The following is a 20,388-nucleotide window of genomic DNA, read 5'->3' on the forward strand; positions in this document are numbered from 1 at the left end:
CAGGGCAGGCCGGCGTGATCTACTGCCCACTGCCCTGCCAGGGCTCGGGGCACCTGGAGACCTCCCTCCCCAGGCTGCCATGTGTTTGCCACAGTGCATGGTATTTCATTAGCGGTTTGGCAATGGGCTCATGCAATGTTGGAGCTGGTCTCTCAGCTGTATGAAGCCGGCTAGGACGCTGCCCAGTGGCTTCTCCCTGACCTTGCAGGGCAGCTCCGGAGGAGGACAGGCTCACAGATCACTGTTTTGAAACAGGAAATTCACTCGACACCCATTTGTACCAAGGGCCTACGTGGCATTCAGCTGTGTAGTACGCACTCTGGGATGGGTGACAGAAAAAGAAGGGAAGAACCCTGCCCTTATCTTCAGCTAAGATAAAAGACCTGGAATAGCTGCAGGTAAACACTGAGGGCTGTACATGCAGGTAGACATGACCAAGACAGCACCTGTGAGTGCTGAGTGGACACAGAGTCCAGGAGGCTGGGGTGGCTGGCGTGTGCTGAGCCAGCGCCTTCATGTATGTCATCTCTGTCATTTGACATGCTACCCTAGAGCGTGGATAGTTACCCCATCTTAAAGAGGAAGAAACTGGCACAGACAGGTATTTAGCAGAAGATTGTTGTGAGCCACACTTCGCCCCTGAGCTCACGTTTGACGTGGGCAGGTGGGTGAGGACAGCACCCTACTTCCAGCACATCTCACTTCACTGTCTCAGGGCCTTTCTCCAAAGCCTTTGAGTCTTGTCAGCCCCCAGGCCTCCCAGGGGTTCCCCAAGGGCAACCGTTAATGCTGGGGACTAGAAGTTGAGTCAATAAAGATCCCAGCCTCCTGTTCTTTGGGAGGCCAATGCTGAGGGGCTTTTAATACGGTTCACAAAGAGAACCCTGTGTAATCGATCTCCAGTAGCCCACAGTGGCAATGGGCTCAATGACACATAATTGTTGGATTTTTCCTACTTCCCACCCCTTATTCCAGCTTCCCTGGATCACTTCCCAAATTAACTACACATATCTAAGTCCACATGATAGTCTCTGCTTTTAGGGTAGCCCAAAGTAAAATAACAGGCTAAGGAGCTTGTTTAATGTCATCCGTGAGGCTGCAAAGTGTCTGAACCAGGACATTAACAAACCTAGGACTTCTGCCTCCCACAAAGGTTCTCTGTGCCCTGTGTGACCCTGTCTCTCTGGAGCAGAAATTTCCCAAGAGTGCTGAGTTTTGAGCCAGACCTTGAAGAAAGTAATGGATATCACCGGCATGGGAAAAAGAGACAGTGTTCTGGGCAGCATGAAAGATCTGATCAAAGGCACAGAGGAGAGACCTAGAAAGCTTTGAAAGGGACAGCGAGAGGCAGGCTCCCTGGTCATCGGCTGCACAGAGGTGAGGGGAGGAGGTGGCAGATGAGAGAGTGACTGCTCCACTCTCACTAGAGTCCCCCGCAGCTCCTGAGTCAGGGAGTGACATGACACTAACAATATCTAGGATGTGATGAGGTGGTGCCGTGCAGAACACGGATTTGAGCAGGCTGGGACTCAAAGGTGCTGATGCTGGCTCTTGTCCTTATGAACAGTTGTCCCCCAGGTTATTCTGATTTCCTGTAAGGCAGCGAAGGGCACCCTGAATACAAGCTTTGTTCTAAGGCGTCCTTGTTTGTGCTCCTGGATTGCTGGAGGCTCCAGTCTGGCCACAAGTCCGGGAGTCATGACAGGGAGCAATGCTGTATTCAAGGGTGGTGACACGCTACCCTAGAACACTGGTTTAGTTACCCCGTCTTAAAGAGGAAGAAATGGAGGCACAGGCAGGTATTTGGCAGAAGACTTTTGTGAGCCACGATTTACCTTTTTTTTTTTGAGACCAAGTCTTACTCTTTCGCCCAGGCTAGAATGCAATGGTGCAATCTCGGCTCACTGCAACCTCTATCTCCCATGTTCAAACAATTCTCCTGCCTCAGCCTTCAGAATAGCTGGGATTATAGCCACGCCCTAACACGACCAGCTAATTTTTTGTATTTTTAGTAGAGACAGGGTTTCGCCATGTTGGCCAGGCTGGGCTTGAACTCCTGATCTCATGATCCACCCACCTCAGCCTCCCAAAGTGCTGGGATTACAGGTGTGAGCCACCACGTCTGGCCCACGCTTTACCTTTGAGCCCACCTCTGATGTGGGCAGGTGGGTGATGACAGTGCCCCACTTCAAGCACATCCCACTTCACTGTCTGGGGGCTTTTCTCCAAAACCTTTGACTCTTGTCAGCCCCCAGGCCTCCCAGGGATGCCCAAGGGCAAACTTTCAACCACGGGGAATGGGAGTTGAGTCAATGGATAAAGATCCCAGCCTCCTATCGCACAAATCTCGAAGTGTGGTCCCAGGTCCGGTAGACCAGCATCATTTGGAAACTTGCTAAAAACAAAAGTTCTTGGTCAGGCACAGTGGCTTATGCCTGGAATCCCAGTGCTTTGGGAAATCAAGGTAGGAGGATCGCTTGAGTTTAAGACCTGTTTGGGCAACATAGCAAGATCCTTACTCTATTAAAAAGAAAAAGAAAGAAAAAGGGGTTCTTGGTACCTACTGGGGACTTAATGAGAAACTGTCAGGGTGGTGCCCTGAACTCTGGTTTAACAAGGCCACTCTGCCATGCTCAAGCTTGGAAAGCAAAGCTCAAGGAGCTGAACGTCTCTGCCGGTGTGTTCCATTTTAGCTGCTGTCTTCATCCTGTTCTTCCTAGTCCTAAAGCACTCCTTCAAGCCAACCTGGGAAAGAAAACACAAGTTAGCCCTTTAACAGCAGGTTCTCATTAAAACATAGACAAAGCATCTAACTAATAGAAACATTTCTAACTAATGGACAACATCTGACTAATGTGATCTCATAGTGCCTGTCGCAGAGAAGATGCTCAATAATGTCAATTTCACTTTTCTAAGCAGGGAGACAAGATAAAACTTGAGAATATGGTAAATGCAAATGCCAAAGAAACATATAATTACTTCAAATGATAAAGTTAATTTTTACTGGAAGACACCAGTAAGACATGAGTAGAACAGACAGCATTTCCCTGCTGATGTGCTCTGTGAATAGCCAGGAGTGCAGACAGAAGGGGAAGACCGTCATTCTGTCTTTGAGGGTGAACAGACTGGGCTCAGACAAAGTATGGCAGTTTTCTTGTAGAGGTTTATTTCTCTTCCTTGGGATCAGCCAGCCTTGCTATGTCTCTCTCTCAATAAAATATTTGTTTTTTAGAGACAGGGTGCTTTGTCACCTGGGCTAGAGTGCAATGACATGATCATAGCTCACTGTAGCCTCAAACTCACGGGCTCAGGCAATCTTCCTGCCTCAGTCTCCCAAGTAGCTAGAACTACAGGTGTGTGCTGCCACACCTGGCTAATTATTTTACTTTATTTTTGTAGATATGGGGTCTCATGTTGTGCCAGCAGGCCGTAAACTCCTGGCCTCAAACAATACTCCTGCCTTGGCCTCCCAAAGCTCTGGAATGAATAGATTTTTTAAATGGGTCTGGCCTACGGAGAAGAGTTCCAGGGCCATGACTGTTAGCCAAGGTGTCAGACGTGTAATGGGAATGTTGGCCATCACTTTCAGTATTTGATTGTTACACTGAAAAATTAGTGCTGTGTTTGGCTTGAATTCTAAATGAGTGACTTGGAAACTTTAATAAATTGTGCCCTTAAAGCCAGTTTTTAATATCATTATTATTATATCCAGTGGTTAACCTAAGACACATCAATCCAATGTTAGAGATTTAGCAAAAGACAAAGGAACCCCTGCTCTGTAATCTCAATTCTGTCACAAACTATGAGGTGAGGGTGTGGTAGGGGACAAGCTCAGGTGGGTCTCTTCTGTTGATGCCTCAGTTTTTTTTTTCTGTAGAGAAGGAATTAATGATGCTAATTATGGAATACTTATTCATTCCTTCATAATTCATAAATCCTTCACTATGAATATGGCATTATTGTTTACAACAGTAAACAAGACAAAGTTCTCCTTATTGTAAAGTTTGCATTCTAGTGGTCACTCAAGAACATTTCTGAGGAAAATAATTGAAACGGCACTTGCAAAGGAAGAACTCCACAACTCAGGACACCAGAGGCTACTTGACTCAGTTAAAGCATTTGTTGCCATGTCTCCCTGAGGTTTTCCATGGGGGAAGGGGCGTGGGACAGCTCTGCCACTCAGGCTGGAGTGCAGTGGTGTGATTTTGGCTCATGGCAGCCTTGACCTCCCTGGGTTCAAGTAATCCCCTCGCCTCAGCCTCCTGAGTAGCTGGGACTATAGGTGCACACCGCCACACCTGTCTAATTTTGGTATTTGTTTTGTAGAGATGGGGTTTCATCATGTTTCCCAGATTGTTCTCAAACTCCCGGGTTCAATGATGCACCTGCTTTGGCCTCCCAAAGTGCTGGGATTATAAGCGTGAGCCACCACATATGGCCTCACTAATTGCTAAGAAGAGCATTCCAGGAACGAATACCATGTTGTCTTAGTTCATTTTCTGCTTAAAACAGAACACTTGAAAGTAGGTAATTTATGAAGAGAAAACAGTTGGGAGGGGGTAAGTGATGAGAAATTCCTTAATCGGTACAATGTACATTTTTCAGGGGATGATCATCCCTAGGCAATGTATCCACGTAACAAAACCACACTTGTACCCCTGAATTTATGTAAAAAGAAAAAGGAATTCATTTCTTACAATTATGGAAGCTGACAAGTTCAGGTTTGAGTGGCTGCATCTGGTGAGGTCTCTCTTGCTGGTGGGGACTCCCTGAAGAGTCCCCAGGTGGTACGGGGCATCCCACGGTGAAGGGGCTGAGCATGATGGTTCATATTTCTCTGCCCTTCTTATAAAATCACTGGTCCCACTCCCATGCTAACCCATGAATCCATTAACTCAGTATTGGTCCATGAATGGATTAATTCATTCATGAGAGTAGAGCCTTCATAACCCAATCAGTTGTTAAGGGCCCCATCTCTCAATACTGCCAAACTAAGGATTTCATTTTAACATGAATTTTGGAGGAGACAAATATCAAACCACAGCACACATGAAAACTTGAGGTTGCTTACACAGACTCGGTAGAGTGTGCTCAAGGGCCTGGACAGCCGATCTTGTGTGGGACACCGATCATTCATCACCCAAGAACTAGTGAAATGACACTGCTCTCACCCCTTGTTCATCTCCCTCCATACTGCTTAACATAAAGTAGCAAATGCCTCAGTAAACTGTTGATTATTAAAGGGCTGCTCTGTGGACCACTGCAAGGTTTGAAAGCATTTCCGTGGTCAGGGTCCACATGGTAGCCTCTTCATTTTGTGAACAGAGCGAGTCTACTGGCTAAACCACATTCACAAAGAAAAACAATTTAGGCTGCCTTATCCAAATTCTTGCCTATGAAGATGTTACGGACTAAACGCTTTGTGCCCCCTCAAAATTCTTATATTGAAACCATACCGAATACCAATGTGATGCTGTTAGGAGGTGAGGTCTGAAGAAAGTAAGTAGGACTAGATGAGGTGATGAGAACGGAGTCTTTAGGAAAGGGATTTGTGCCCTACAGGAGTTATAAGAGAACTTGCTGTATCCCTCTTTTCACCATGTGAGGATACAACAAGAAACTGGCAGTCTGCAACCCAGAAGAGGGCTCTTACCGGAATCTGACCACGCTGCCTTCCAGCCTCCAGAACTGTAAGAAATAAATGTTTATTGCTGAAGTCACCCAGTCTATGGTACAATGTCCCAAAGGGACTGAGATGGGTGCTTAGCACCACAGCCATCCCGCATTATTTTAAGTCTGGTCCATTCGGGCCACTGTAACAAAACACCATAAAGTGAGTATCATCAATGGGAATTTATTTCTCACAGACCTGGAAGCTGGGAAGCCTGAGATCAAGGCACCAGCAGACTTGGTGTCTGGTTCTGCTTCCTGGCTCATAGCTTTTGTCTTCTGATGGTACCTTCTTGCTGTATGGTCACATGGTGGGTGGGGCAAGTAAGCTCCCTTGAGACTCTTACAGGGGCACCAGTCCCATTCATGAGGGCTCTGCCCTGCTGACCTAACCATCTCCCCAAAGGCCCCATATCATCTTACCAGTTAGGATTTCAACATGTGAATTTTGGGGAGACATACACAATCAGGCCATATCACCTAATTACATATGTGGAGTTTTTTTGTTTTTTTTTTTTGAGACAAAGTCTTGCTCTGTTACCTGGCTGGAGTACAGTAGCAGGATCTCGCCTCACTGCAACCTCCGACTTCTTGGTTCAAGCGATTCTCCTGCCTCAGCCTCCTAACTGGAATTACAGGTGCACGCAACCACATCTGGCTAATTTTTGTATTTTTAGTAGAGACAGGGTTTTACCATATTGGCCAGGCTGGTCTCCATCTCCTGACCTCATGGAGGCCTCATGGGAGGCCTGGCTCAGCCTCCCAAAGTGCTGGGATTACAGGCATGAGCCACTGTGCCCGGCTGGGGTTTGGCTATTTTTATTCCCTCCAGGAGTAGATAAAGATATATGTAAAAAAATGTTTCTAATTTCAGCCAAGTCATCTGTTAGAGCCATATTTTAATTCCCCTGAGTTTCTTCTCATAATCTGGAAGAATTTTTCTTTAGTTACCCCCTTATCATCCAGATCATGAACTTTACATACTTTGGCCAATGTCCCTGCATTATCTCACGCTTTTATTATTTTGAAAACTTCTTTGGCAATCAATTATTGGAGGAGCAAAACACCCTTTGGGGTTGTGGATCTTTTTTTTTTTTTTTTTTTGAAAGCAATAATTATTTTTACAACTGCTTTGAAAACAGCATGAGATCAAGTCTCCAAGGGTATAGACAGCTTCTTATGTGAATATCAAAGCAAGCCCGAGGGTGTTAATTTCAAGAATACATCTTTAAACATTACCTACATTATTAAACAAGGATTAGAGGAGAGAAATCAGTGGGATTCAGGTCAGTGTACTGAGCTTCTCTAGCATCAGCTGAAACAAGAAGATCATGCCCCAAAAAACTGTCCTTAAACTTCCGGTCTCATAAATAATCCTCCACTTACTGTGCAACCCAGGCTATATTTGGTGGTTCCTGCTTTTCCCTGCTTCAATATATTACGTGGTGAACATTGTTGATAATAACGTCTTTCACTGTAGAGCCTGCCACACTATGACATTCCAAAAATATTCTGAGGATTTCTGGGCCGGAAGATGAGACCATCTCATATTTAAAATAGGACTTTGCAAGTTATTTCTACTTTTGTGTTCAGAATTATCCAAGCAAAGACCCTAAAAGCTGAAATGCTGGCTTTTGGTTTTTTTATTTTACGAGTGGACACAGCTGAGTCCTGTTAGTCTTGTTAAAATCAGTCAGATTGGGAGAGGGGGTCCGGGGAAGTAGGGGCTCTCTATAATTTTAATTTCGTGGTCTGGGACACACCCCAAAATTACAAACCCTGGCCCCCTGCTGTTGGGATGTCGCCTCCGAGTCTGAAAACTTTCTGCTTCTCTTCGGTTTGTTAGCAAATATAGAACTGCCAAGAGTTCCTGTAATTTCTGAGATTCCATAATATGTCTTGCCCTTTCATCTGTAGCACGAGAGGAGGCAAAGGCCGCGGGGTCGGTTTGGGGAAAACCTCTTCATGGGCAGTGGCGCACCGGCCCCACACCGGTCAGTCCTGGCGTTCTGAGCTCCTGCGGTTGGGAAAAAGGCACTTGGGCCACCGGGTACTTCAAGCACCCTCAGGGCCGGCGGGAGCTGCCTTTCCTTGAGCACCTGACGCCCCGCACCGGTCCAGCCTCCCGGGTGACGACCCTCCGGCCTCCGGGCTACCCTGCGCCCTCGGCTATCTGCAGCTCACCGCGCCAGGCCCCGGGCTCAGCGGCCCGAAGGGGATCAGAGAAAGCAGAGAAGGTGGCTCGCCCGGGAAAGGGACAGGAGGAAAGGAGTAAAAACAGAAGCCAGGCAGCCAGCGGCTCGGCCCCGAAATGCCGGGGCTTTCTCAGGCTCCCTGGAGGTTGAAAAAAGTTTCCTTTGTCAAGCAGTGGCCACGTGGCGCTATGGCGGTCACTACCGGGAATGAACCACGGCCAGCCTCTCAGAGCGCCGGGCGCGGGCTCGGGGACGCGCCGGCCCCCACCTGAGCCGGCCAAGGGGAGCCCGAAACCTGCGGGCACCGCGGGAATCCACTATGGAGGCGTAAAGCGGGGCCGGTCCGGGTCTGCGACGGGGTCAAAAGCGGTGGGGCGCGGAGAGAGGAGCTCCCGGGGAGGCAGCCGCGGATGGCGGCGGTCCCGGGGCTTGGGGAGCTGGGTTGGCTGGGAGACCCGGGTCCGCGGCGGTGAAGGGCGGGGTTCCCGGAGGGGGCGTGGCTCCGGGCGGGGCGGGGGCGGGGACAGCGCGGGGCGGGGCGGGGCGGGGAGTGGCGGGCAGGCCGGGCATGGCGTCCATGGCGGCGGCGATCGCGGCCTCGCGCTCGGCGGTCATGAGCGGGAACCGGCCTCTGGACGACCGGGAGCGAAAGCGCTTCACCTACTTCTCGTCGCTGAGTCCTATGGCCAGGAAGATCATGCAGGACAAGGAGAAGATCCGCGAGAAGTACGGGCCCGAGTGGGCGCGGCTGCCGCCCGCGCAGCAGGACGAGATCATCGACCGGTGCCTGGTGGGGCCGCGCGCCCTGGAGCCCCGAGACCCCGGGGACTCGGAGGAGCTCGCGCGCTTCCCCAGCCTGCGCGGCCCCACGGGCCAGAAGGTGGTGCGCTTTGGGGACGAGGTAGGTGCGGGCCTGGCTGCCGACCCTCTTCCCCGCCTCGCGCCCCGAGGCGCCCCTGCCTGGGGGGCACCTGCCGGCGTGTGCCCCCCTCCGCAGTTGGTAGGGGCTGGAAAGAAAAATGGAATGGGAAGGGAGTCCCAGAGCCGAAGGTCGGGAGATGGGGGCTCCGCGGGGGGAGTTGGTTAAGAAACCTCCATCTAGATCTGCTCCACCGGCTCGCACGGACTCCAGAGACGTCTCCCCGAGCTGCTCTTAAGCGAGGCTGACCGAAGTGGAAACAACAAGCAATTTTAAACCAGACAAGCCCGGGTTTTAATCCAGCTCCGCCACTTACCACCTGTATGGCCGTGAATGAATTAACTTCTTCGAGCCTCAGTTTCCACTGTGTAAAATAGGGATAACGCCCACCCCGTGCCAGCCCGTGATAGATATTAAAGATATTAATTAACTCAGCATATGATAGATATTAATATGAATACTTGTGATGAGATGTATGGGGAAAGTAAAATTGCCAAGCCAGGTAACAAGAAAGAAGAGATGTCTTCCAAGATAAGGAGGGAAACCCACCCATCACCCTAAGATGCTTTCCGAGTGAGCACAACACCCAGGGTATGTTTTAGGGGTGAGCATGGTGACCCTGTTTTCCACCAAAACACTAAGGGATGATTAGTTTAAATGTGCTCCAGCAAGTCTTGGCTACATAACAGGGCATGTTTAGGTCTCAGATCTAAACACTATCCAGACTTCTAGAGGGGCAGTCATTGTGAAGGTAGCAATGCTGAATCTGTTCCATAGAAAGCTCAGGGATGACCCACACTTAGTCACAAAGGCCTGACTGTTCTGTGGGGTTCAGAAACTTAGTCTTCTTTTTCTTAGAAATGTGATTAACCAAAGCCTGTTTGGTGCCATTAGAATTTGTGCTGTGGCTGTTTGGCCTTTAAAGTCAACTTTTGCCGTGAGGGACAAAGTCGAACAGAGCAAGAAGTATGAGAAAGAAATCACTTGCTCTTGAGGCTGTTGCTTAGGCTAGAGGGAGGAGAAGCTGGGAGAATTTGTTTCCCCGGAGAAAGTTGTGGATTGTGGACGGAATTCAAGTAAAGGAGGTTTCGATCAGATTTTCAGGCTTGGGTGTGCTGAGACATTTATTAATACAACGTGTTCGTGGTCATAAACTCACTTTAATGCAAGGGAAAAGTAAAATGACTGAAGGGTGTTGCTAACACTGCTTTGTTCTGATGGAAATGAAAGGAAATTCTCTACTGGACTTCAAATTCTGATGGCTTTGCCAGAAAAAACAAGGGTGTGGTAAACTGGGGAGGGGAAAATATAGGTTTTAAAATGTATTCCTAGAGCTGAAACATTTTCAGTGGGAAAATATGCATATTTATAAAGACGTGTGTAGTGCGTGCACTCAGATTTGGGGGATGAAAAAGCAGGCAGCACTCCTTTGGAAGAGTCACGAATAAATATGAGAGGAAGTAAACTTCTAAGTACTTACAAATGTTGGAGAGTGACTGTCATTTTCCCTTAGTTGGTGTCTAGCTAAGAATATCTACACGCCCACTCATGATCAAAAAGCCTGTGTCATAGAAGAGCCCAGTATTACTGACGAGGAAGAATGTGGCCAAGTTAATTTTTTATTCTCATTCCTCATCTGGTGCCAGACTGAGCTGTTTCTGAATTTGTAAACTCAATGTGATTTAAAACCCCGTCTCTACTAAAAATACAAAACATTAGCTGGGCATGGTGGCGTGTGCCTGTAATCCCAGCTACTCAGGAGGTTGAGGCAGGAGAATTGCCTGAACCCAGGAGGCGGAGGTTGCGGTGAGCCGAGATCGCGCCATTGCACTTCAGCCTGGGTAACAAAAGCGAAACTCCGTCCGAAAAAAAAAAAAAAAAAAAAAGCAAGTGGAACTGTGCTATGCTGTGGTGCCTGCATGTCCTTCCAGGAGCAACTCAGGAGAATTGAATCTCAGCTTTGCAAAACCAGCTAAGAGTATGTTCCGAAATGCCTCTGACTAACCTGAGCTCAGATGGTGGAGGGACAGATAGACCCTGAATTTTAAGAGAGGTACATAGGAACGTGGCCGGGTTACGTTTTTGCCTGCAGTGGCTGTGTAGGTTAATAGCAGTAGGGAATTAAAATTCCCCTGGACAGGGCCAGAGGTTGGCACCAAAGTGGAGTCAGTGATCCCATTGTTTTCCCCAGGAGATCATTCATGGAGGTGGGCCAGCTCCTGGGCACAGGGATGATGGATAAGGACAGAGTAGGCTGCTGAACAGAGGTTCCTCCTGAATGGGTGGCCCCAAATTTGTCCTAAAGGACTGTAAACTAGACAGAGTGAGGCCCTCTGTCCCTTGCCACTTGGTCAGTCTTCTGATGTGGTCCTGGGGCCTTCACAGCCCTTTTTGCTGCCCTGAAGGACTCTGCCTATTTCTTTGAACAGTACCCTCTGCCCCATTGCCAGTAATGTTTTTCTATCTCACATAGCAACATTTTAAGTCAGAGCATACAAATATAGCCTCCAAATGTGGTGACCATCTTCTAGACATTTTTTTTTTTGTTTTGTTTTGTTTTGTTTTTTTTAGATGGAGTTTCGCTCTTGTTACCCAGGCTGGAGTGCAATGGCGTGATCTCCGTTCACGGCAACCTCCGCCTCCTGGGTTCAGGCAATTCTCCTGCCTCAGCCTCCTGAGTAGCTGGGATTACAGGCACGCGCCACCATGCCCAGCTAATTTTTTGTACTTTTTAGTAGAGACAGGGTTTTGCCATGTTGACCAGGATGGTCTCGATCTCTTGACCTCGTGATCCACCCGCCTCGGCCTCCCAAAGTGCTGGGATTACAGGCGTGAGCCACTGTGCCCAGCTTCTTCTAGACATTTTTATGTATTTCAGGAACAAATAGAAATTGATTATATGTGCTGATCACAGATCTTGGTGGTCCTGAATGTGGTCAGGGGCTCGGTTCACTCACTGAAGTTGTCTGTGCATCTGACAGGTGTGGCATCTGTGTGTGTTTTCATCCCCATCCTCTGGGTTGAGGCCCAGATGGCCCCTTGCCTTGAGGACTTAACCTGGTTCTCCTCAGGGAAGGAGGTTGCTGCCTTTGAGTATTGAGGCCGTGAAGGGACCTATCAGTCTTTAGATTCTTGCTTCCTTGGGAATCAACTGAGTAAATAATTCTCAAGACCTATTATATTAGAGACAAGGCATTCTAGCTTGGGATATGTAGTCATTCCATAATCTTTACCAACTCCTTTAAAAATCCCTCTGGTGAATATATGATCTTAGTAAAAAGGCACAGAAGTATAGCTTTAACCTAGGCCCCAGTCCCTTCCACAGCCACCCGACCCCCTTTTGTGGAGAATCTGGAGCTGCTGCTGGAAGAACATTTCTCAACCAGCAAAAGGAGAGGAGCCCGCAGAGCCCCAAGACCTGGATTCTCCTCCGGGCCATGCGGGCAGCCAGGTGCCGCCCCTCTGAAGGGGTAGTTTGCCCCTCCATGAAGTCTGGCGACAGAACCAATGGCTCACAAAGTTTCTTTCAAGCTTGCTGGAGCAGGCACGGATACTGGGGACATGCATTTTTGGTCCAGTATTTTGGTGAGAACATTAAGGCATGCTTGCAAATGGATTCTTTTGACAGTCTTTCACGTGTGCTGCTTGATTGCCTTGTTCTTTCTCCAGCAGTAGGGTTTCGGGAATGGTTTTCTTTGGGAGGGGAAAGGTTTTCATTTTAGAAGGTCTGCTTCTGCTGTTTCCTGTTATCCAAAAGGAGTAAAACACACATACTTCTGAATTGTTAGGAATGTGTTGCTCCCTGCTCCTACCCCTAATCTCCTTGTCACTGATCTAGCAAGATCTGAATACATGGTGAGAGTTCCAGAGTTCCAGGTTCTGTGTGACATTCTTGGCTCCAGATGGGCCCTAAGCAGATGACTGGGGAATTTGGAGCAGCTGGGGCATCTTGTTCACGTGGTCCCATGTGCCTCAGCCACCTCTCCATAAGGTGGAGCTGGGCAGGAAGAGTGTTTCCAGATCTCTGATCAAGGTTTCACATGTTGTAGAACGTGGATTTTTAGAGACCCTGGAGCCAGACAGCTCTGTTCCCTCTTCAACAGCTTGGCATGATCCACTGCCGTGTGCCCCCAGCGCCTTCATCTCTGCCCCTCCTACAGGAACCTGGGGACTTGCTGTATGCTTTCTTACTCCTCTCAGCCACAGCTTCCTTTTCTGAAGCTGTTTTTGACTCCCTATATCTGCTGCATTGCCTGTGGCCTCTTAGTCTTAGGCTGAAGGACTCCACAGGTGTTGCAGGCATGGGTACCTATGTTTAGCAAACTGCTGAGCTGCTGCACCCGCTCTGTGTCTTCAGGGCTATCTGCTAAAAGGCCTGTCTGCAAACCTAGGGGGCCTCTGTGCTGGCCAGCCTAGATGTTTGCCTTCTGAAATAAACTAATTTATTATAAAAGTTTTTACCTGTACGTTATTTTTAAAAGTTTCAAACCATACAGCATTATAAAACAGCTGGTGGAATCAGACTCTTCAGAACTTTCCTTGAGCATTACAACTTTGTTAGATTTGAGTTTGGCTGGCTGTTTGGCCTCTCAGTGCAGAACCAGTGACACGTGAGGGCTTCTCGTCCCCTTTCCCTTTAGCAGATTGGTTTTTTCTTTTTGTAATCTGACATAAAATATAAAAGAAAAAAAGTAAATTAGTGAGTTGCTTTCTCAGCATTTTGGACTCATTTTTTAAGTAAGATGGAATGTTTGAATTTTGATTTCCACCTTCTGCCTGGCGTATCCATGGATGTTTTAGAAAGGATGGCAGGGTTTTCTGAGTCCCTCTACCTGGGGCCCTGGGTAGGAGTTGAGATGACCCTGCTTCAAATCCAGTTCCACAGGCTGAGAGGAGAGGGTGGCTGGGCCTGTTCTGTGAGCTTCCCTTGCACGTTGTGGGTTCTTTGCCCTGAGTAGCTCCTGGCCTGGTGCCTGGGGAGCTAAGAGGGCAGCTTAGGCCTCTCCTCCCCAGGCTTCTCTGCCTGCTGGCTCCTATGGGAGGGTGGCCCTGTGACAGCCAGGGAACAGGTTTAGCAAAGAAATGAAGTGACTTGGTCACTGTCATGCAGGGAGGGAGGTCAAGAAGCATGGCAACAGGTGTGGAGTCATCTTTTAATTGGTAAGAGTCACTTTTACACTCTAAGCAAGGGATTCCTGTAGTCCTGGAGAAAATGTCTATTTCTTCTTCTTCTTCTTCTGAAGGAGGGAAGGAAGGAAGGTAGGCAGGTGAGACCTATCTGTTTAGACTTTGTGTTGTATTTTGCTCATTTCTTTAGACTTTCCTCCACCTATTCTGTATCCTGTTCCCATTGCCACACTCGTGCTGAGTTTTTGTTTGGCTGTGATCTGTGGAGGCCTGAGTTTCTGAATTTGTATTCATGGTGAACAACATGCCCAGTGGTTAAATCTGGACTGTTTTTCTGTCTTTGGAACTGCAGTATTGTATTTCCAGTTATGGAAACCCCCTTATCTCAGCAGAGTTAAAAATATTACAAGTCAAAGGGAAAAGCATCCATTCCATAAATATGTAAACAATACTTCCTAAAAATAAGCAGTTGGTAAAAAAAATAACATATTTTAGTCATTCTTCCTTACTCTCCTCTTTTTAAATAGACTTAATTTTTTAGAGCAGTTTTAGGTTCACAGCAAAAATTGGGCAGAAAGTAAAAGTTCTCATTACCTCTCTGGGTCTCCCACGGTCAACGTTCATGCCACAGTGGTGCATCTGTGACAACTGATGAACATACATTGACACATCGTTATCACCCAAAGTCCATAGTGTAGGGTTCACTCTTGGGTTGTGCACTGTGTGGATCTTGACAGATGTGTCATGACACGAACCCACCACTGTCATATCTCACAGAGGAGCTTCACTGCCCGCATCATCCTCTGTGCTCCACTTATTCATCCCTCCCTCCAACCCCTGGCAACCAACGATATTTTAACTCTCTCCATGGTTTTGCCTTTTCCAGAATGTAGTATGGTTGGATTCATACTGTATGCAGCCCTTTGAGATTGGCCTCTTTCGCTTAGTGATACTCATTTAAGGTACTTCCATGTCTTTGTATGGCTTGGTAGCTCACTTCTTTTTCTTGCTAAATAATGTTCCATTGTCTGGATATATCACAGTTTACTTATCCAATAACTGAAACAAATCTTGGTTGCTTCAGGTTTTGACAATTATGAGTAAAGCTGCTATAAACATCTGTGTGTAGGTTTTTTGTGTGGACCTAAGTTTTCATTTCATCTGGGTAAATACCAAGGAGTGTGTTTACCTCCTATATTACCTGTAATATATTTATTTATAGAGAAATAAATATAGAAGTAACTATAGTAGAAGCACTGTTGAATTTGTGCATGGAGCTGCGGATGGCAGACTCTCAGTTGGCCAACATGTCTAGGGTGCTGTCATTACAATGACAACAACCAGTGTTGTCACTCAGTAATTAAGCCTGATAGTTGATCCACAGGACAGGCTCTGGCATCTCTGAGGTAGTGACGGGCACCACAGAGCTCACCAGGAACAATGTGCTCCACCCTGGATGAGCCAAGATGCCCAGGCCACCTGGCATCACTACAGGGTGACACACTCTGCAACCTATGGGGCTTTCTGTCCTGCTCACATGCTCTGCTGTCTAAGCCTTATTTCTCTAGTTTATAGCATTTCTGTTTACATTTCTTACCTTCAAGCCAAAATGCCACAGGTATCAACTAGAAACTCTCCTGATTTACGGTCTTCCGGAAGACTGTGGCCATTTCTGGCATCAGTAGGCACTTTGCCAGGCTCCAGGGTCCTGACACTACTTTAGAATCACCCCAGAGAGCCCCTCACTCCCCATGCAGCAGCTGTTTTTTTCTGGAGCAGCTCGTGGAGGCCCTAATGGAGCCCCGTGCCGGACAGTGCCCTCTGCAAGCGCTATCCGTCCACACACCAGAAACACTTGTAGAATGTGATGAATATCAGGTTGTTTATTATGGTTGTAGCCGTGGTGTGCTGGTAAATGTTTAACAGCCAACTCTAGGGGAATGAGGCGAACTAGCCCTGACTTCTAGCATTTGCCGATTGCCGTGACCAGATACTCCACCATGCAGCCGCATGCTTTCGGCGTGATTCGTGGAATGCACCGTGCTATGTGGTATTTCCACCTTGCACGTACAATGGATGCAAATAACCTCAAGAGCATGGATAATAGTAACTATATTGAAATGATGAGTTTTGACTGTTTCTTTATCTTTTTGTTTTGGGGGGCACACTTTAAAAAAAAAATTCAGGTTTTAGAGTAGCTTTAGGTTCCAGCAAAATTGAACAGAAAGTACAGGGAGTTCCCACACAGACCATTCCCAAAATGTACACAAAGACGTGCATAGGCACACGGCCTTCTCCACCATCAACATCCTAAACCAGAGTGGTGCACTGATTACAATCAATGAACCTGCATTGTTTTTATCCTCGTCACCCAAAGTCTCTGGTTTACACTGGGGGTCGCTCTTTGAGGTGTACACCTTGATGGTATCATACAGAGGGAGCCACGGCCTTGACAAACATCCTCCGCGCACCACCTCCTCACGCCTCCCGCCCCCAGGCTCCGGCAGCCACTGGTCTTTTTACTGTCTGTGTAGTTTTGCCTTTCCCAGAATATCCTATAGCTGGAATCATACAATATGTAGCCTTTTTAGATTGGCTTCTCCCACTTAATGATATTCATTTGAGTTTTCTCCATGTCTTCCCATGACTTTTTATTGTGGTAAGATACATACAACATAAAATTTACCATTTTAATCACTTTTCTGTGTATAGTCCGTGGCATTTAGTACAGCCACAATGTTTGCGATCATCACCACCATCCATTTCCAGAACTTGTTATTATTGAAGTGAAACTATATCCTTTAAACAATTAAACTCTGAATATGTTAAACAATAACTCTCCATTTCTCGGTCTCTGTCCCTGGTAACCTCTATTCTACTTTCTGTCTCTGATTTGGCCTACTCTAGGTACCTTATATAAGTGGAATCGTATGATTTTTGTCCTCGTGTCTGGCTTATTTCACTAAGCATAATGTCTTCAAGGTTCATCCATGTTGAAGCATGTATCAGAATTTCCTTCCTTTTTAAGACTGAATAATATTCCATTGTATGGATAGAGCACATTTTGTTTATGCATTCATTTGTCAATGGATACCTGGTTGCTTTCATCTTTTGGCTGTTGTGAATAACACAGCTGTAAACACTGGGGCATAAGGATCTCTGAGTCCCTGCTTCCAGTTCTTTTGGATATATATCTATGAACGAAATTGCTGGAATTGTATGTGTAATTTTTTGAGGAACTGCCGGCCTGTTTTGTGTAATGGCTGCACCATCTTACATTCCCAGCAATAGTGCACAAGGGTTCCAATGCCTCCACATCCTCACCAACACTTTCTATTTTCTGTTTTTTGATAGTAGCCAGACTTGGGGATGTGAAGCATATTACCTTTATTTTTAATACAATGGATTTAATCACATGTTTCTATAATTTACCTTTTTAATCATGGCAGTTAAACAAAATGTTTAACAACAGCTTCAAGAAAGTACTCAAAATTTTATAATCAACTCTCGTTAATTGGTGCAAGCCTGATCCAACACACGTCTGGTTGCAGCCTCCAAAAATAAAAGTGCCTAGGAACCACAGAGTTCTTAAACCCTCCAGTATCCATTTTTTATCAACAAGTAGAGAAGTAAACGCTGGAGATACCATGCAAACGTATTCCAGTACTATGGGCAAAAAATATATGTTCTTTTTTTTTTTTTTAAGATTCTGTTTCATTTAGGATTTAGGAGGTACACACTGAATTGGATGAACGTTTCCCAGAGAAAAGCAAGTACTCAAGGTCCCTGGAATGTTAGAGGAAAAGGTCGTTTGTGTGTGTGTCTATCCTGGAGTACTTGGAGCTGCATGGGGACTGGCCTCTGATAATTGCCGAGTGCTCTGTGTTTCTGGTGGCTTTCTGTAGCTTCCCCTCTGCTTCTTGGCTTTCTCCTCTGGGATTTGGTGACCCGAGGCATCTTTCTATGCTGTTCTCCAAAGAAGTCTTTGTTTCTGGAGAGATTCAGTGCTGGCTTTGGTATGGTTACCGCTCACGGAATTTGAGGATAACTCCTGGCCAACATGAAGCCTACTGGCCTAAGTAGCAGATGTGTTTTGGCACTTAGATGATTTCAGATCCTAGGTGCCGGAGAGCGGGGTGGGAGGGCCTTCCAAGCAATCCTAGAAAAAGCACATGGGATTTGTCCGAAAGCATGCGCCTGGCCTCGTTTTGGTTGCCTGCTGGTCACCATGGGAGTAGAAGAAAGGAAAGGACCGTATGCGTGTGAGTGGGTGTGGCCACTTTACAATTCTGATGCCATTTGCATCCAACAGCCTAGGGAGCCTGTTATTGCCCAATGCTTTTTGTGGCTGGAGCGTGCAGCCGACGGCTGACATCAGAGCTTCCATCACGTTTTTGTTTGGCATGTTTATTTTTGTAAAGCGCTTTAGTGTTTTTTATGAGCCCAGAATTACAGAAACCCAAGGAATCTGCCCCTTGACTTTGTTTCTTGCTGGAGCAAACAAAAGACTATTGACTCGACACTAAGTTGGGGAGAAATCACAGTGTGACCCTTTCTCCTCCTGTGACCCTCTTGGAATTTCAGCTGATACGGGTTTTAGCCACTGGAGAGTCGGCTGTCTCCAAGCTCCAGGCTAAGTCTTTGTTCCTCAGAGTCTTGTACGGAACCATCTTCCAAGCAAAGCCAAAAGCCTTATCATTTTAATCTTTGCAGATTTCAAAGGGGCTCAAGTTACATAATTAATATTTAGAATCATAAGGACGAACAGGAGAGTCCAGCTCCATCATGCCCCTCCCTGGCCAATGGGCCTGCCTCCTGCCTGCCCCACAGGTATTCACATACTTCTTCTTTCCATTTGGGTGGCCAGTGGCCTGTTGGATTCTGGATGGAAGGAGCACCTTTGCCAGTTGATTTCCATTTACCTTTTTCCAAAGATCCAAAGCTGGATCTCTCCTCTACCCTGTGCCTGGCTGGCTCTTCGTCCTGGGGCTAAGAGCTGAGCTGGTGAATTCTTCGGGAGAGTGTGAGTGTGGAATGTGGAGGCTGGGCAGGAAACTCAAACAGTGAAAATATCCAGGCTTGTGCAGAGTTCATTTATTCATGAAGAGTTAATGAATGATTGACTAGAATCAATGGTGTGTATATTCCATCAGCCTCTTTTATATGTCCCATGTGAAAACAAGGGCCTTCTTGTTTGATTACCTCTAAAAGGAACTCAGAGGGTTCTGAGATCATAGGATTTTAGGGCCTTTGGTTATTTAGCCTAACTGTACCCCTCGCATGTACAGAGAGCCTCTATAGCTGAAGGCTGGCCCTCCGCCTCTGCTGAGAGACATCTAATCGCAAAACTTCGGTAACTCACATTCCTCCAGGCATCCATTTCCATTTTTGGAGAAACAAAGTTTGTACATTGGGAGGTAACTTGAGTTTAACTGAAATTCCAAACAAAAAGGCAGTGGTCCCTCTCATTTTTAACAGTTTTGCCTGACAGCCATGAGGTAATGCATACCGACCAGGTCAGAAGTCAGGATCATAAGCAAATGGCATTACAGGAGAATGTCTGTAACACTTTGAGGATGGGGGTCATCTTATTGTGCACACGTTGACTAGTTGCACACACTGTGGTTCTCAGAACTGACTGTTTGAAACACTTTAATGCAGCTTAACCCAGTTTGCAGGGTTTTCCCCCACTTTTGTAGTTCTTAATATTTATAACTAGTATCTTTGTTATTGGTGTTTTTTTCCTGATACAAATGTACTTAGTCCTTTTATATGCATTCCTGGGAAAATAAAGACCTGGGTTCTGGCCTTTCGACAGTCCCCTCTCTGGGTTTTCCATGCCCTTTATCCCCAGTATTTGTGAAGTATTTGTGCCACAAATGTACCAGTCCCCACTGCACAGCCACCAAGGCACACAGCACAGCCATGGGGACACAGATCGGGATTTCTACCTTGTCGGTGGCTGGCTCTTCCTCCTGGGGCCAGGAGCTGTGAAGAGCCTGTGCCCTCACATTGGGAAGTCTTGGGGAGTGTGAGTGGGGGCGGGGGAGATTGTGGGGAGAATCACCTGTGAAAGGGTCGGGTTTGTACAAAGTTTGTTTATTCACATACTTTCAAAGAGTGAATGAGCATCTGCTCTGGGCAGTCGAGAGTCTTCCGGGCTCTGGGGATAGAGGAGTGGACAAAGGCTCTGCTCTGTTGCCCTTGTTGTCTAGGGTTGGCCGTGCTTGGGCTGTGCTGAGGAGTCATCACACACTTCCTTCCCTGTCCCAGCTTCTTGGGAATAGGCCTTCAGCTGCTCAGACCCTGGCATGCCTTCGTTATTGGAGTTCAAAGACTGATCTCCCACTGGCCATTCATGTTAGGAGGTGTCTGCACAGAGAACACAACCTCTGGGTCTGGAAGGCTGAGAGTGTACACTTAATGTGTTGGTGAGGCACTCCCCCTGCGTGGGCACTGGCGTTTGCCCCCAGTGTC

The 20,388-nt window shown here is 47.1% G+C and overlaps 1 protein-coding gene across 2 annotated transcripts in view; it reads left to right on the top strand.

Moving 5' to 3' along the window:
* Positions 1-7,756: 7,756 nt before the first annotated feature.
* CUNH1orf198 (chromosome unknown C1orf198 homolog) overlaps positions 7,757-20,388 on the top strand; it is a 31,579-nt gene continuing 18,947 nt past the window's right edge. Inside the window, exon 1 of one of the 2 annotated variants that reach the window (XM_032242354.1) lies at positions 7,757-8,766. In XM_032242354.1, coding sequence (XP_032098245.1) covers positions 8,434-8,766 — 333 coding nt within the window. In that variant the 5' untranslated portion in view covers positions 7,757-8,433. Of the gene's footprint in view, positions 8,767-20,011; positions 20,343-20,388 lie in introns of those variants that run through there. The other variant, XM_032242355.1, reaches the window with a different exon arrangement.

The sequence above is a fragment of the Sapajus apella genome, unplaced genomic scaffold (assembly GCF_009761245.1).
Source record: "Sapajus apella isolate SASKATOON/1434 unplaced genomic scaffold, GSC_monkey_1.0 scaffold49, whole genome shotgun sequence".
NCBI lineage: Eukaryota > Metazoa > Chordata > Mammalia > Primates > Cebidae > Sapajus > Sapajus apella.